We start from the raw sequence: 16083 nt of genomic DNA, 5'->3' as shown, positions 1-16083 counted from the left end.
TGTGACAAATCACATGTCCCCCAGGATTCAATCCTGTGAGGCGATGATTACCTCCTGCAAGATGCTACCACTAGCTTCACTTAAGAGTGCTTAGTACCTTGCAGGAAGAACTCGTCCTGTTGTAGGATCAGGCCTTTAGTAGCCACCTGCCTCAGTTTCCCCATCCAACTAAAAGTGGGGTGGTAATAATTCCCAGGGTCTTGTGCAGTTTCACGTTGGAGATCCTTGGATAGTGCTCTATAATTCCCAGCCATTATGGTATAAAAAAACATTAGGCTATCACTAATGACAAGGAAACCTTGTTAGTTCACAGCTACTGACTGGGAAGCCCAATGTTGTATGCAGTGTCGCTGTAGCCTTCGTGGTCCCAAACCTGAAGAAGAACTCTGGGGTGGCTCGAAAGCTTGTCCCTCTCACCAGCAGAAGTTGGGCCAATAAAAGATATTACCTCGCCTGCCTTGTGCCTCTGGGAAGCCCAGTGTCAGTTCCCACAGTTGGTGAATTAGTAAGCAAGCCCTCCACTCATGAGTTTATTGTGACAGCTGTCATTTAGTTGTAATGAGCTGCGAATCTCATCCTTCCCAGCCTAGCTGCAAACAGACTGCAGTGTGTTTTGTAAACACATGGGAATGTTCTGGGAGCAGCGCACATCTTGTGTTGGGTGATGGTGGGGTGGGGAGGAAGCGCTGGCTTGTTCTGTGCAAATGACCCAGGGCCAGATCCCGAGCGCCTGTGCTCCAGTGAGAGTTCTCTGGGAGTGGCACTGGCCCCACGCACGCAGAGCCAGGCTCTTCTGCCATGTTGCATTCTCTTGGGCTGAGCAACTGGGAACAATGCGGGGAGGGGAGGCGGGTGGGGCGGGAGAATGGGCAGGGGACGTTTCTCCCTCTGTACAAAGCGCTCGGTGCCTGCCTGCCTGAAGCAGTTAAATGGGGCAGAGTTAGAGCCCGGCTGGCAGCTCGCTGCCCTGTGATATGCCAGCCACAGGGTGACGCAAGGGCTGGAAGGCTCCAACTAAACAAGCCATTTTCACCTGCGTAATCAGCGCTGGTGGAGCTTCAGCAGCAGCAGCAGCTCCGAGCTACCCGCCGGCGCCCGGACTCCGAGCGGCCACCGCCTCCTCCCGCTGCCTGAGAGCCAGAGCCGGGAAACCAGCATGTCTGCGCCGCCGGATCGCCAGGAGCTGCCGCTGTCGGGCTCTGGGGCGCGCTGGGCTGGGGCTGGGGCCGGGGCGGAGGAGCGCGCAGCTGGGGCGCAGCGGAGGGATGGAGACGGGGAGCAGCAGCCGCAGCTGCCGGCCGGCTCCGCCAGGGAACACCCGGCCGTTACCATGGCGACTGCATCCACAGGTAAAAGGCGAGGTACCCAGAGATGCTCAACAAAGGGTGGCAGGCAGCATCCTTCCCTCCCCCCCGCCCACCCCTCCCGCCCGCTCTGATCCCTGCCGCGCTGCTTGGCGATTGCCAGGAGGGAAATGTTAAAGAACCAGAGAGCCTGGCCTTTAAAAATAACCAGGCGAGGGAGGGGGCGACTACAGCAGCTCTGCCGAGTTCCTGCAAGCGCTTTGCGGTTCGTTGGGCGCCGCACGCCCTGCTCTGGAGCTGGGGGGGAGGTTATTTCTGCCTGGGCTAGCCCGTGAGCTCCCTTATACCTGTGTCAATCCGGACTGATTGACTGAGTTCAAGGAGTCAATCCGCATTTGCTTCGGCGATCCCAATCTGGCCCTTGTTTAATTTCAACATGTGAAATTGATTAATTGAACTTCAGTATTTGGGGGGAGGGGAGTGCGTTTATTTTCTATTGGCTCTTGGGACACAGCTTAATTTAAATATTGCTTGTTGCTGTGTCTGTCTCCCATTTGCTTTTAGGGGTGCATTTCATGTCGTTTGCTTTGGGGATGTATTTGGTTTCCCTAGGCTTGGGAGCACCTTTCCTTTGGTAGGAGTATTAGCAGCAGGCACACATCTGTTAGTGAAATCCAGAGACTTCAGTTTCTGGGAGTTCATGGGAGAATTATTTGAGGAAGGTGCTTCTATATTTTTCTGTGGTTTCCCCCCTTCCTTTCTCCGTTGCCAGCTGGTGGGGGAATCTAACTAACCATCTACATGTGGGAAGTTGGCTGCTCTGATTTAAATTCTTGTCCACTGGGAATCAGATGCCCCCAGTATGCAGCTGTACAGTATTACACATGGGTTGACTAAGTTGGAGGTGAGAAGCTTGGGATCAACATGAGTCCCAGTTATGCAATAACCGCAAATGCATTAGGAGCAACATTTTGGGTTGGGTCCCTGTCTGATCTCCTACCATCATTCAACACAAAAGACTTGTTGTCCAGGAGGAACGCATATTCCATGACCATTTGTTGCCGGCTCTATTATGGAGGCGCATGATTCCACTTACACACAGCCCTGGCTTTCTCGGTGGGTGTGTGCTCAACATGGATGTTTTGCTGCAGCCTTCCTGCCTGCTTGGTTCTTCTGGGTTCAATAGTGACATGGGGTCTAATGCCCATCAGCTGATGGAGACAATGTCATACTGTTTTAGTGCTTTGGGCAGGCAGTAAAATCTGCCTGATGTGCTGCTCATTAGCTAATCTCGGTGGTCGGTTGTGAAACATGACTTTATATTGACGAGGGAGGTATATGGCTTGTAATGTAAATGTAAGGGAGGTGTGTGTGTGTGTGTGTGTGTGTGTAAGTAAAGGGTGGAGTTCCCTCAGTAGAGAGATTTCCCTTAAAAGTATAATTATACAAATGGCTGTGGGGACCTAATCTTTCTTTCTTCATTTGTGGAGAGAATCATGGCAATCCTGAAGCTCAGACTATATAAAGAACAAAGACGGGTGGTTTCTTGCACAGCACAAATCAAATTCCCACTCAACTGAAAAAACGGTGATATTGCCTACATGTAATGAAAGCTGCTTCAGTGTTGAATTCATCTGTCGGGTGCCACTGATGCTCTCCAGAGTGCACTGCATTAGAAAGAGAATAGTTAGCTGGTAAAGAAAATCATGAAGATGTTGCATTTGGAATAATCTACACAGAGGTGTTATAAATATATATATTTGTGCCAAACTCGGGGGTGGGAGGAGTGAGAGAATTCAGCAGTACAAATACTAACTGATGCTTACCGGTTACAGATTGATTAAACCCCAGATTAGCTAATAAATGTGCTAATGTTGTTACATTTTAAAATATTTTAAAATGAGTATACTCTTTCATGTGTATCGTATAATTTTAAAAAATGGGTGGGGAGGGGGCAGCAGAGCTGATAGCACTGTATTCTACAGCACTCCATCCAATGAATCCACTGCGTTCACACACAGCCTTCTCTTTATTTTGTTGCTATAATATCAGTGGTTTCTATGTTCCAGAGGGCATAGATAATCGCAATTGTTGTCTCCTTTCACAGGGGGAAGCGCATTGTTTACATACTCTTTCTGTGTGATTATTTTTATGTTAGCAAATAAGGGGCATTCGCATGTTGCTGAGTATGTAGAACTTTCTTGTGTTTCTTAAAAGCAGTTGAACTCTGTTGTTTATAGGGTGGCATCCTGCATGCCTTGCTCAGGTGTGCAATTCCATTAAAACCCAAGAGCTGTGGGAATAGGCCAACAGGGAGATGCATAGATGCGGCAAATGTCATCATAGAGAAGTTAGCCAGCTAATAGTCACTAGGTTGTGGAGACAGCTGGGGATAGTTTATGCAATAAACAAGACATGCAAGCAAACAAAACAAAAAATAGAATCACCAATATGTTTCCCAGTCACCCCCTAGCCATCCTGCTTGTATGTTATATATCCCCTTCCTATACCCTGGATCTGTTGTTTTTCATTTGCTAGACTAGATGCTCCTTCAGGTAAGAACTGTGGCATCTGAAGTGTTTGGAAAGTGCCCTGCACATTGTAGATGCTACTAACATACAAACAACTAAGAATAATAAGAGCATTTACTCATTAGCTGTGCAAAACTTTTTTGTTATGAAACCCAAAACCTTGCAAACTTTTCCTGGCTTTGGATTTTGGTATAAACTTGAAACGCAGCCAGGGACTGTTGAAAGGTAAGTGAATATTTTCAGGCCAACCTGGGCTCAGTTTTGAGCCAAACCAGCTGCATGTCAAAATGATGTTAGTGGCTTTTATGTGATTTAGGAGTGAAATACAACAATTTTTACAGGGGTTTCACTCCGAGCGTTTGTGTTCAACCAAAACCAGGGTTGACTGAAACTGAAGAAAAGGTTCACATGAATTCCTGATGGGGAGCGGGGGTGAGATATAGCTGTGCTGCATAGAACTCTCATAATTAGACCCTGAGATTTCTCAAGCAAAATCTGGGCTATAAGAAGCTACGGTTTCCGCATCTGTTAATTCTCCTGCATGGCTGCTATATTAGAAATCACTGGGATGACCCTTCATCCCTGGAGGAGCAAGATGAAAGAGGTGAGGTACTGCTGCTCTTGTATGTGGCTCAGCCCTTTGTGCTGAGAATGGTCTTCCCCTCCCAAAATGTGAACTTGGTTGAGGGCAAGAAGCACTGTAGGCTGATCTTGCAAGATTAAAACAGCAGTGAGAGATTGCTAAGCATTTGTATGTTTCTGAAGAAAGCTCCATGCCACACCACACACCATCTGCACATGGATTCTGCTATTTATTTTTGTCCATTGACAGTAATTAAAATTCTTTGGGAAAAAAACATTTCCAAAAATATTGCACAGGCTGATATCAGGCGTTTCCTGGGATAAACACAAAATGACAGAATGGCTAGGGATAGATTCTGGCCCCCGGTTGGGATGTGTTAGTGGGGTGAGGAGGGAGTGGGACACAGGAAGCCCTTTGCACCCTCACCACACCAGAATCCTGGGAGAACAAGTAGGGTGTAGGCTGGTGCAGCCAACTGATCTCTCCAGTGGGTCAGAAGTGGAACTATGGCTTCTCTCCAATTCCACACAGATTGGCAGTTCAGGGCTGGCACTGAAAGGTTTACATACCCTTAATCCAGCCTGGAATGCAGTATAGACACTACAGGCCTGTGCCCAGGGCTCCAATTCCCAGGATCACGAGAGGAGGTCATAATCTCAGGTTTCATTATTATTTTTATTAAAGAGTACATTTCTAGGCCACATGCTTGTGAAGAAAAGCTTGAAAATGTGACCTGAATTTAACTGATGCAGCGACATCTGCCTGAGTCTGCAGAGAGCCTGAAACAATCACTCCAAGATGGGAGAACTGCTCCATGCACTGTAGTAGGGTGTGAATTCCAAGAGCCATTGCTCTGAGGGCCCTGCCAACAACACCCAAATAGGATTGGGTATGTGGCAGAAGAAGAAGAGTGCAGCAGGCCTAACCCACCTACCGACCCAAACAGATACACTCTTGCTGCTGGGTAAGGGCTGGGGCTCACCCCTGTGGCCATTCTTGCCTCCTTGTGGAGGGAGAGAGGACCCCTTCTTCTAAGTAAAGAAAGGACCCTACTGCTGCTCTTGAGGGGAAATGGGGGCTGGATGTGACAGCCCCTGCTCCTTTGGGAGGGGCTCCCATTGCCACTACTACTCCAAGTTGGGAGAAATGGGGCATGGCACAGGCTGCAGAGGCAGAACCAGAGTGCCCTTTGTTGCCTTAATCCGGCCCTGACTGTACCCTCGCAATGGTGTAGCAGCTGCCTCTCCTGTCCTGAGCCCCCTGAGCCCCGGTGGCATTCAGCCTGCCTGCGTCTGCAGGTAGTGTGTGTCCCATAGCTGGTGTATTGCCCCTCACACCCTCCCTAACACAGCTGTGGCTTTAACCCCCGCAGCATAGCCCTTTTGTTTTTAAATATGGTGGTCCGACTTGATTCCTTTAGCTCGACATGTGACAAATGTCCCTAGCAGAAAGTGCTGCACAGCCAAGCCCTTAAGGGCAGTAGATTGTTGATTAGATTGATATGCATACTTGAAAGCTCAACATTAAAACGGAGGGAGAGGAAAATGATGCAAATCTTCAGGCAAGGCTGACAGCTGCATCGTGTCCTCCCCAACATATACACGGCAGCTCCCAAGAATAGGCACAAAGCCAGTGGGTCTGCAGCTTCTGCTGCAGCCGCCCACCATTCCCCTTGGCTCCTCTGCACAAAGCCTGCTCGCTCGGGCTGTGAATGAGCTGGCGGCACCGTTCGGCCCAGAATACGCCTGCCTTCGTGTTGATACAGCTTAGCTCGTAAATCATTTTCATTTGCTCTTTTTTCCTGTGTCTGGGGCTATCTCGGTGCCAGAGGCAGCAAAGGCGGCCTGATGACTAAAGACGGGAAGAGAATTTTAAATGGTCTTCAGGACAACAAGCTCTTGAGAACACACTGACGCTGGGCCTGATGCTCAACTCTTAGTCAGGCAAAACTCTCATTGGAGTCAATGAGTTTGGAGAGTTGGATTGGAGCCCATGTAGCTACAACACACGGGCTTTGTGCACCTACCTGGTCCCTTCAGCATCCCTGAACATCAGAACATTAGCTAATCGACAGGTTGCTGTAAGGACCTGGTCATAGTGTCTGTGATACTGTCATTTGATACAATATCAATGTCTGATATTGAAATGTGTTTTCTTAGCAGATTTTTTCATCCTCCCGACATTGAGGGTTGCTCACGTTGTGAATACTGGGCTCCTGGCATTTATTTATTGAATTGTTGTAGAAAGAAGAGCATTGGTAGTATAGTGACACCTGCCCTAAAAGCTACCTCCCTGTGTCTAAAGCAGCCACTTTAAAATATGTCCACTACAGTCTTGTTCACAACCTAGTTAAAGCCTTCAGGGTGAATTCAGCCCTAGTTTGAAAGTGATTTAAGTGGAGTTGTACATACTTAGGCCAATGCAGTATTTGGCTTCTCTTGTTCTAGGTAACCAGATTTTTCCCTATGGCCCCTTGGATAATCCCTGAAAATTTTAGAAATGCCCCTGCAAATTAAGAGGTTGAACCAGATTATATTATAGAGGCTCCTTGCAGCCCAAACAATTCTATGATTTGATGTAGAATTTGCAAAAAGATATAGGAAAAAAAGTAGATTTATTTTTGGATCTATACCTTACTAAAGTTCCCTTACAGCTTGTCTGTGCACTCCAGTCTGTGGCAAGTCAGTACATTGTGCATTTCTTTAGAGTACCAGTCATTCAAACAAAATTCTTCAGAATGTCACCGCCCAGCACCATGCCTCGGTTTCCCCATCTGTAAAAATGGGGACAATGATACTTGCTCTCCTTTGTAGAATGCTTTGAGGTTTATTAGAGAAAAATGGTATGTAAGAGCTAAGTGTTGTTACTATTGTTATTGCATAAAATCTGTAAGGCAATATGATTTCTCAAGCCCACGGAAATCAAATTCCAATGAAAACTCTGCTATTTTCCCACCACTACTGCTGTGGAGGGTATCCTGCTAAAGCTAGCATCAGCCTGTATATATGCAATGGCCTTTTGGTTGTTAAATAAATTGATGACCCTGGGGAAAAAAACTGGTCATAGCCAGTATGTGTGTATATCTGCCCTCGCCCCCTACCTTAACTCTTAACCAATAAGGGTTGCAAATGACTTGAAGAGGACCAAGAAGAAGAAGGAGACAAAATGGGTAGGGAGGGGAGAGGTCACTCACCTCTAATGTATTAATCCCATAAATCAGTAATGAGCTTTTTATATATCGGGGCGGGCGTGGGGAAGAGAAGTGGAAGGAGACGTGCGGAAGGGGAGCTACTTTAGATGTCCCAATTCCATCATCCTGTGGACCAGTAAATCTTGTAACATAATTTCATTTGTTTGACTGTCCCTCTGGTCAGTGAACTACTTCTGCCCTTTTAACTCTGGTTGGAGGAGTATGGGAGAGGGGGCATCTAATCACATTTGTCTATAGTTGTTGTGGCTGCCATAAATATTTTCATCTCATGACTTGCCTTTTAAATTGCACATCAGACTGGAAATAAGGTATAAATTGTTAACAGAGAGGATAATTAACCATTAGGACAAACTTCTAAGAGAAGTGGTGGAGTCATCAGCATTTTGAATTTTTAAATCTGATTTTGATTCAAACAGGAATTAATTCAGGGAAGTTCTATGGCCTTTGTTAGGTGGGAGGTCAGACTAGATTATTCCTTCTGGCATTGGAATCTATGGGGGAAAAAAACACCCTTAAGATTTGCACCTATTTGGGGGTTTTGCCCCAAAAGATCACAGTGTACAGGTAGATTCAAGTCTGGGAGAGGAAGGAAGAGTGACATATGCTCTCATTCTAGTAAGGTCTGTATCCAGTTACTTACTGTGCCTTATTACCCAGGGGAAAGTTTGGGTAGATCCCGCTGACTCACAGGAGGCTCACAGCACCTGGCGAGATTAGGCCTTTTGCATCTATCAGCATCGCTGGGGTCGTTACATGCTAGGGGAGACTAGACACCTTTTCTATGAGTTGTTTATGGATACATCTCTTTTATATTTACTTACTTATCAGTTGAGATTGTAATTCTTTCTCCAAAGTAGTGCTGAATTTATTAACTGCAGTTGAATTATTATTCTTAGCAGTAACATTAAAGACATCTTCACCCTGATCAGGAATGAGCGAATGTATGGGGCAGGTTTGTACAACATAGTAGGAAAAAGGTCCATAGGGTCATGTGGTACATTTTGTGGTTTCCTGGTCCCAGAATCCTCTTCACTTGTAAACATTAATTGACTTTCCATTGTAGTCTCCTTAGGAGAGTTGGGGCGGATCTGTTAGATTTTGGTTTAAAACCTCCATCCCTGGGCACAATAACCCCAGAGTTACAAAGCAGCCCTTCCCCTTGCTCCCCCTCTATCACATATCATTCAATCACCAGTCAAGTGACCAATACAGCTTAAAAACACCGGGCAGAAATCCCATCCTCAGCCCTCCACCATTAAACAGACGGTCTTCGCAGCACGATTGTAAGGTGAATGAATTCAGGCTATCAAAGTCAAGGGAGCCCTTCTGATTTACCCGAGTGAGGATATGGCCCCTGCCGGATGTGAACCTTCTATCAGGGCTTAAAAAATATGCAGAGGCCTTTTTCAAGGAATAGATTGAGAGAAGGGCTATATTCAGGGCTTGATCCGGCACCATTAAAGTCCTAGCAATGTAGGGCTGGAAGGGACCTCGAGAGGACACAGGACTCACTATATCTAGACCATCTCTGACAGGTTTTGCCATTGATGTCAATGGGAGCAGGATTAGGCCCTTAGGAAGGAAGCAAGACTGCCTAAGAAGGAAGGGTTGGTTTGTTTTTAATACAATCCCTCTTCTGTGCTACTGTTTGTTCTGTCTGTGGCAGTGCAGTGAAGGAGGAGCTAGAGATACTGAATCCACAGTATGTGAACAAAGTTGTTTGTTGTGTCAGCATGCGATGGGATTGTACGAAGTGCTGCTTCTCAGGGCTGGCAGGCACTTGCTGCTCATCTGAATGCCACCCACAGCCTGCACTATGACTAAGCAACCCAAAGATAGCATCTTGTACACCTGGGGATGTGAAAAGCACCTGACCCAAGTACAGATCCCAGCACACTCACGTCAGCGAGAGCATCTCTCTCACTGAGTTTGATTTTTAAACTAGCACTCAGTAGCAATAGAAAAAGGCCAGATTCTGGAACAAGACTTAGATTCTGCCAAAGCAGCACCAATGCTCAGCCTTATTCAGGTCAGCAGCAGTTCCCTCCCAATCTACAGATTATTCCTGTCCGCAGCAGAAATAATCTGTGTGGGCTGCACACAGGGAGCATTGCTGGGTCATGAGGTGTCATCATACAGGCAGCCAGACAGATTGTTGTAACCAGCCCCAGAATGCCTGGCTTCTAGTCCTGTTATGGAGTGGTCTCCCCAAATGTTTTGGGGGGGAATGGGGAGAACATGAGCATTACCAGGTGCAGCCCATTTCTACTTTGCAGAATACTGTGTTTCTGGCTAATGTCTGTGCAGCTGGCATGAGGGGCCTCTCTTCTGGTGCCAGCAGTTTGTAGGCACAAAGAACCACAAGTGCAATTTAGATCATTTAGACACTTAGGCCCTGATCCAGCAAAGTGCTTAAGCATATAGAATCATAGAAATATAGAGCTGGAAGGGACCTTGAGAGGTCATCAAGTCCAGCCCCCTACAGACATTTGTCCAACCTGTTCTTAAAAACCTCCAATGATGGGGTTTCCACATCTCCCTTGGAAGCCTATTCATAGATTCATAGATTCTAGGACTGGAAGGGACCTCGAGAGCTTAACTACCCTTATAGAGCTTAACTACTCTTAGGCCCACATGTCCACATATGCTTCACTTTAAGCTTGTGTAGTCCCATTGACTTAAGAACTTTGCTGAATTGGAGCCTTAAATACTGGCTATACAGCTGCATCTAAATTACTTAAGTTGTGCCACCACTATTTACACCTGCTAATTGCAGGCACAGCCGGGAAGGAATTTTTTTTAAATAACTAGTAAAAATGTAGTTCCTGATTTTATGAGGTATGAAGCATCTTCTGATCAGTGTTCAGCACATCTCAGGAGATGCTATGTACCTCACAGGATCCTGTCATTAATTGTTATCACAGAAATGTACCTTTGGTAAACATTATAGACCAAGGGAATGATATAAATTGGAGTATTACTCTTCTCTAAATTTTAATTGATACAGCTGTCATACTGCTGTACCAGATATGGACTGGTCACAGAGCTTGCTTATACAGACCACATGTGTTCATCATAAGACCACTTAATATTCTGCCAGGTATGGCTGAGGTTCTTTTAAAGTATTTTACACACTGTACCATCTACTAGCTGAAAAGTATAACAGTTTAGCATTCCATTACAGCACATTTCATTACAATATTTACACTATCACGCTGTCTTTGAAGTTCAGTATGCATCAGTCTGTTAAGTGTCTCCGAATCATATTGGTTTTCTAATTACATAACCTGACCATATAACAACTTGGTCATCAGGCTGTCCATTAGTTGCAATGACTGGCTATGGTTGGTTTGGAATCCTTGAGTCTTCTTGTTCTGCATCTGCATCTCTAGAGTTTGCTCTGTTGATTGTTCTTTATGAGGAACAAATGGTAGATGTCAACAGTTTCTGTTGAACTCTCCACTGTCGGTCTCGATCACATATGATCTGGGCGATGAATTATTTTTCTTTATGAGTGCTGGAGTTGTCCATCCTTTTTCTCCATCCAATTTGACATGAACATGGTTACCAGGTCCTAGATCTGACAGTTCTCTGAGTGACGTCTGTTGTGAAAGCGTTCATCAACTCTTTTAGGGTATGTCCGCACTGCAATTGAACACCAGCAGGTGGCGCATTTCAGCTGACTTGGGCTCAGGCTATGGGGTGTAGATGCAGTGTAGATGTTCAGGCTCTGCTGGAGCCTGGACTCTGGGACTCTCCACCCTACCAGGGTTCCAGAGTCTGGGTTCCAGCCTGAGCCTGAACATTTACACTGCAATTAAACAGCCCTGTAGCCCAAGCCCCATGAACCTGAGTCAGCTGACACGGGCCAGGTGGAGGTGTTTAATTATAATGTAGACACATCCTTAGCGTTTTTATTCAGTTTGGCTACTCTCTTCATGCCTAGTCACTTTGGAAATAGGTTCTTTTCAAAAGTTGGAACAGTAGTTCTGAGTTGTCCTCCCATCAGGAGTTGTGCTGGACTATATCCAGTAGCTGCTACTGGTGTGATCTGTAACTCAGAAGAGCAAGGAATGGATCTTCCTGCTGTATGATTTTCTTGGCTGTCTGTACAATTCTCAGCCTCTCCATTTACTTGTGGGTAACGTGGGCCACAACTACTCAAACAGCAAAACAGTCTGAACTGGTGAACAGCAAAACCCTGAGTGTTAAAAGTCATTATCATAAAACCCCTAAGGTAAGGAAGTTTATCAGTTTTCTCTAGGTTTTGCTGTTTCATCATTTCAGATTGTTTTGCTATTGGAATACCTGTGGCTAGGGTTAAATCTTTCTTCAATTGTAGCTGCTGTGAAAGGTTTTTATCTGTGAACCCAATAGCTTGAGCTGCCTGACTCTAATATTTTCATGTTTTGCATTCTGAAAACCACAGTTTTAAGCCAGTGTATGCAGAGCTCTTGTAAAAAATTCAGTATTTCCCCCTGGTTCTTGAATTCTCAGATGGAAAAATACTCTGTCACAAACCATATTTGTCTGAGGTATAGAGTATGCATCAAAAATACCCAGAAGCCTTTCATAGTCATCTTTGTGACTGTCTTCAGTAAAGTCAAAGGAGTTAAAGATATGGTCTACCTTCTTCCCCATAGCATAAATTAAAGAAGATATCTGTATATCTCCAGTTTCTTTGTGAAGCTTGGTAGCAATGCAAAATATTGTTTCCAGTCTGTCCATTCTGAAGGTTTGTCAAAGCTAAGGTTCTCGGGGGCATTGAAGAGTGACATGTTGATAAGATTCTGCAAGCTTTGTTCCTTCTGTTTCTGTTCTTAGTTTACTTCTGACACCATGTCATGTACTTCTGTACCACATATGGGCTGGTCACAGAGCTTGCTTACACACACCAGATGTCTTCATTATAAGATCCTTTAATGCTCTCCCAGCTATGGTTGAGGTTTGTTTAAAAAAGATGTTCACACACAATGCTGTCTAGTGGCTGAACAGTATAATACAGATTAACATTCCATTCCTCATCAGCCTTCACTGTCCAGTTCCTCTAAAGCTGATTGTTTTATTCCCTTTGGTAATCTTCCCCATTTCTTTTTATCATAATATTGAGTTAATGTTGTAACTGTTCTCTTTATTGATCTTGTAAAATTATAATTAAAATTTAATGCATAATTGTTTCTTATGATTTCCAGGTTGTCCCAAAAGCCAGCAGATACAATATAAAACTCTTAGATCTGCAGGCTGCAGAAAAAGTTTTGGGTGAAAAGTAAAAGTTCTAAAAAAATGGGTCAGAATCCAAGCAAGCCCCAAAGCAATTAACCTTCTCAGAAAACTCTCTTTCTGAATGAAAGTGTACTTGTTTTCAAATATGTGGCGGTGGAGTTGCTCTCAGTTTATTGCTCTCTCCACAATCAGAAGTCTTTATAACAAAGTGGTCCACAACTGCCACCTTCTTCAAAGAAGAAAATATAGACTTGTGTCTCCCTTGCACATTTTGGACCAAAATTTTAAAAGGTTCTGTCCAATTCTGCACTTTCAAAATTTCATGTGCACTTGTCTACATAAACTGCATGCACAAATGGGAAGATGGGCAAGCAAGCATTTACTTGCTTGCACAGATATGGTATCACTGAACGCAAATGAGTGCATGCTCCTTTTTTTTCCCCTCATGAACAAAATAAACAGTCAGTGTGAAGGCCCACTGAAAATGTGGACCAACGTCCCTAATTATGCCAGTTGACCAGGTCCAAATTTCCTGCATTTTGAGGTTTCAATACAAAAAAGTCGTCACCAATGTTAATTTTTGAAATATCCCCTCCCTTTGAAAACTTTCACAAAAAAATTAGTAAAAAATGTGTTTTGTTTTGACCCAGCTGTTGAGATGTTTGACATTTTCAAAAATCAAAAACTTTAGAAGAAATTTTGACATAGTTTGAAAAAACTATTAAAAAAATTAATACATTCTTGCCAAATTCTCAAAAGTTTTGTGTTTTCTTCTTTCCCATCAGCTCTAGATGTCAGTAAGATTTAGAAATGTACTTGATCTATTGCTGGCCCTATAACAGAAAATACAATCTTTATCTGTCTAAATTGGAGCAAGATAAATGATATTTTTAAAGCATTAGGCTATTTTTATTTTGTCCAGTAAATTTCTATTTTCTATTTTAGAATTACCATCACATGCAACAGTGGAACTTCTATACTTTAAAATTACTGTAAGGGGTCCTAAGTAGATGGCTTTGAGCATCTTTGAGCATGGTTAAAAGCAAGGATCCATTGCCATTTCTTTGGATTTTCGTCTTGTCTTTCTGACATGCTGTAATTCAGTTTCCAGATATGCAGGTCAGAGCTAAGGTGACATTTTTTTGCAGTGTAATGCTCTATAACATATAGGAATTATACTTGCACTTTGATCATAGCAAATGGACAGTATATAATCTCTCTAATATTTAATAGTACTGCCATGTCATGAAGTTATCCTGTGCATCTTCCATCTATCCATATATGTTTGTATAAGGTTGTCCCTCACCAGGACATCTGAGTGCAACTGAAAAGCAACCTAAGGAAAGGAGGCTGAACAAAGAGTAAGAAAAAAATTAATTGTTTCACAGCTCTGCAGTAGACTTGCTTTTTTTCCTCTTGCTTTTAATAGGTCACTCTTCCAACCTACTTTACATCAAGCAGATAGCATGTTGGATATTTTGCAGATGAATCAGACTGTGCAGTGCACTTGTGCATGTCTAGTATGCAAGTGTGTCAGCTTGTATTTGATAGCCAGCAAAAAGATTTTTTTTTTTTTTTTGAGAATGGGGAGGTGGAATCATTCACAGCAGCTTCTGTGAAAGAGAGTAACACAGCTACAGTTAATAAATCAGCCCTAGACCTGAAACGGTTGAACTATCTTCACTGCCGTTTTGATTAACTTTATCCTCTGAGGCGTAAATTAAAGAGGAAAATATATAATCTGTGAAGCTTTCCGGAGTTATCTTTGAAAATCTGAACTCAGCACTAAGAACTATGCTCCGAATCAAAACAAAACCAAAACTTTTGAAATATTGAAATCCTCCATGAAACTGAGACACCTGTCTCTGCACAGCTCTAGTTCTTACGTTTGTACTTCCTGGAGGACCATTAATTTGCATGCACTGAAGAGAGGAAAGAGGATTATGTCATGCCCTCCAGCACTTTACATACAAATTGATTTTATTCGCTACAGTTTATGACCCTGTGACGCCACTAGATTCTCTAGTCTTTAAGGAAATCATTCTGGGCAGGAACTAAGAGTGCACCAATATTTTAATGCTAAGTGCATTAAATTCAGAATGTCTGTGTGTTTCTATGTTCTTTGTCTAGAACTGTTCCTGGCCAATTCCTAGTTTAAGAGGTGGAGGAAAGTAGGGAGCAGTTTTTGGGGAGGGGCACAGAATGTAGGATTAGAAAACATGGTTCCTGGGGTCAGATTCTCTGCTGGCATAAATGGGAAATTGCTGACTTAGATGGTGCCATGCTGGGGATATGACCTTTGGTGTTGAACAGTAGTTTTCTCAGGTTGGTTGCTAGCACTGACATTCTGCTGTTCTCTAGGAGGTGTTCTTTAGGCAGACCATAACTCAGTGGCCTTGGACAACGCAACATGAGTACAGATGGTGGAGGGTATATCGTGCTCTTCTATGTCAGGGTTGGTTAATCAACTCAATGAACCTGTAGATCCCGGGAGAGTGAAACCCAAAGTGGTCATCTTTCTGTCTTGTGAAATTGTCATTTTTAAAAATATGCTTAGACACTTTTCGGACTGAAATTTGTTACACACCAGTAACTTCTGACAACGGGTTGTTGCCATGAGATTTTGCTCAGATGTATGATTGATGCACACAGGATAAGGAACCTAATTAAAAGTTCAGAAGATAAAACTTATGTCACAAGTTTGTGCAGGTGTCTCCTAGTAACAGCAAAAACTTAAGCCAGAATTTTCAGACCTGGGTGTCTAAAGTTAGGCTCTGAAATCCATGTTTAGAGACCTCCATGACAATGGGCCAGTGAAGTGCTGAGTACCCACAATTTCACAGATATTGATCAGAGCAGCAGGTGCTCAGCAAGTTTGAAAATTGGGGCCTAGATTTTAAAAAGTGACCAGTGTCTTTGATTTTTGGGTCCCAGCTTCTGGCTCCTTTCACATGTCTCCTTTTCAGAGGACGGGGGCTCAGCACTTTCTGAAAATCGGGACCCTTTAATAATAATCATACCTAGCTCTTATCTAACACTTGTGATCTGTAGATCTTAAAGTGCTTTACAAAGCATGTAAGCATCGTTATACCCATTTTACAAATGGGGGAAATGAAGCACAGGGAGGCTAAATGATTTGCCTAAGGACAGCCAATGGCCAAGCTGGGAATAGAACTCAGATCTCTTGAGTCTCAGGGCTGGTCCACACTAACCCCCCAGTTCGAACTAAGA

General features: G+C 44.0%; 1 protein-coding gene across 1 annotated transcript in view; it reads left to right on the top strand.

The window, feature by feature from the left end:
- Window positions 1-1156: 1156 nt before the first annotated feature.
- RTN1 (reticulon 1) overlaps window positions 1157-16083 on the top strand; it is a 186384-nt gene continuing 171457 nt past the window's right edge. Inside the window, exon 1 of the mRNA XM_065403210.1 lies at window positions 1157-1349. Coding sequence (XP_065259282.1) covers window positions 1157-1349 — 193 coding nt within the window. The remainder of the gene's footprint in view (window positions 1350-16083) is intronic.

Source organism: Emys orbicularis, chromosome 4, assembly GCF_028017835.1.
Source record: "Emys orbicularis isolate rEmyOrb1 chromosome 4, rEmyOrb1.hap1, whole genome shotgun sequence".
In the NCBI taxonomy this organism is placed as follows: domain Eukaryota; kingdom Metazoa; phylum Chordata; order Testudines; family Emydidae; genus Emys; species Emys orbicularis.
This window is presented reverse-complemented; position numbering and strand designations above follow the sequence as displayed.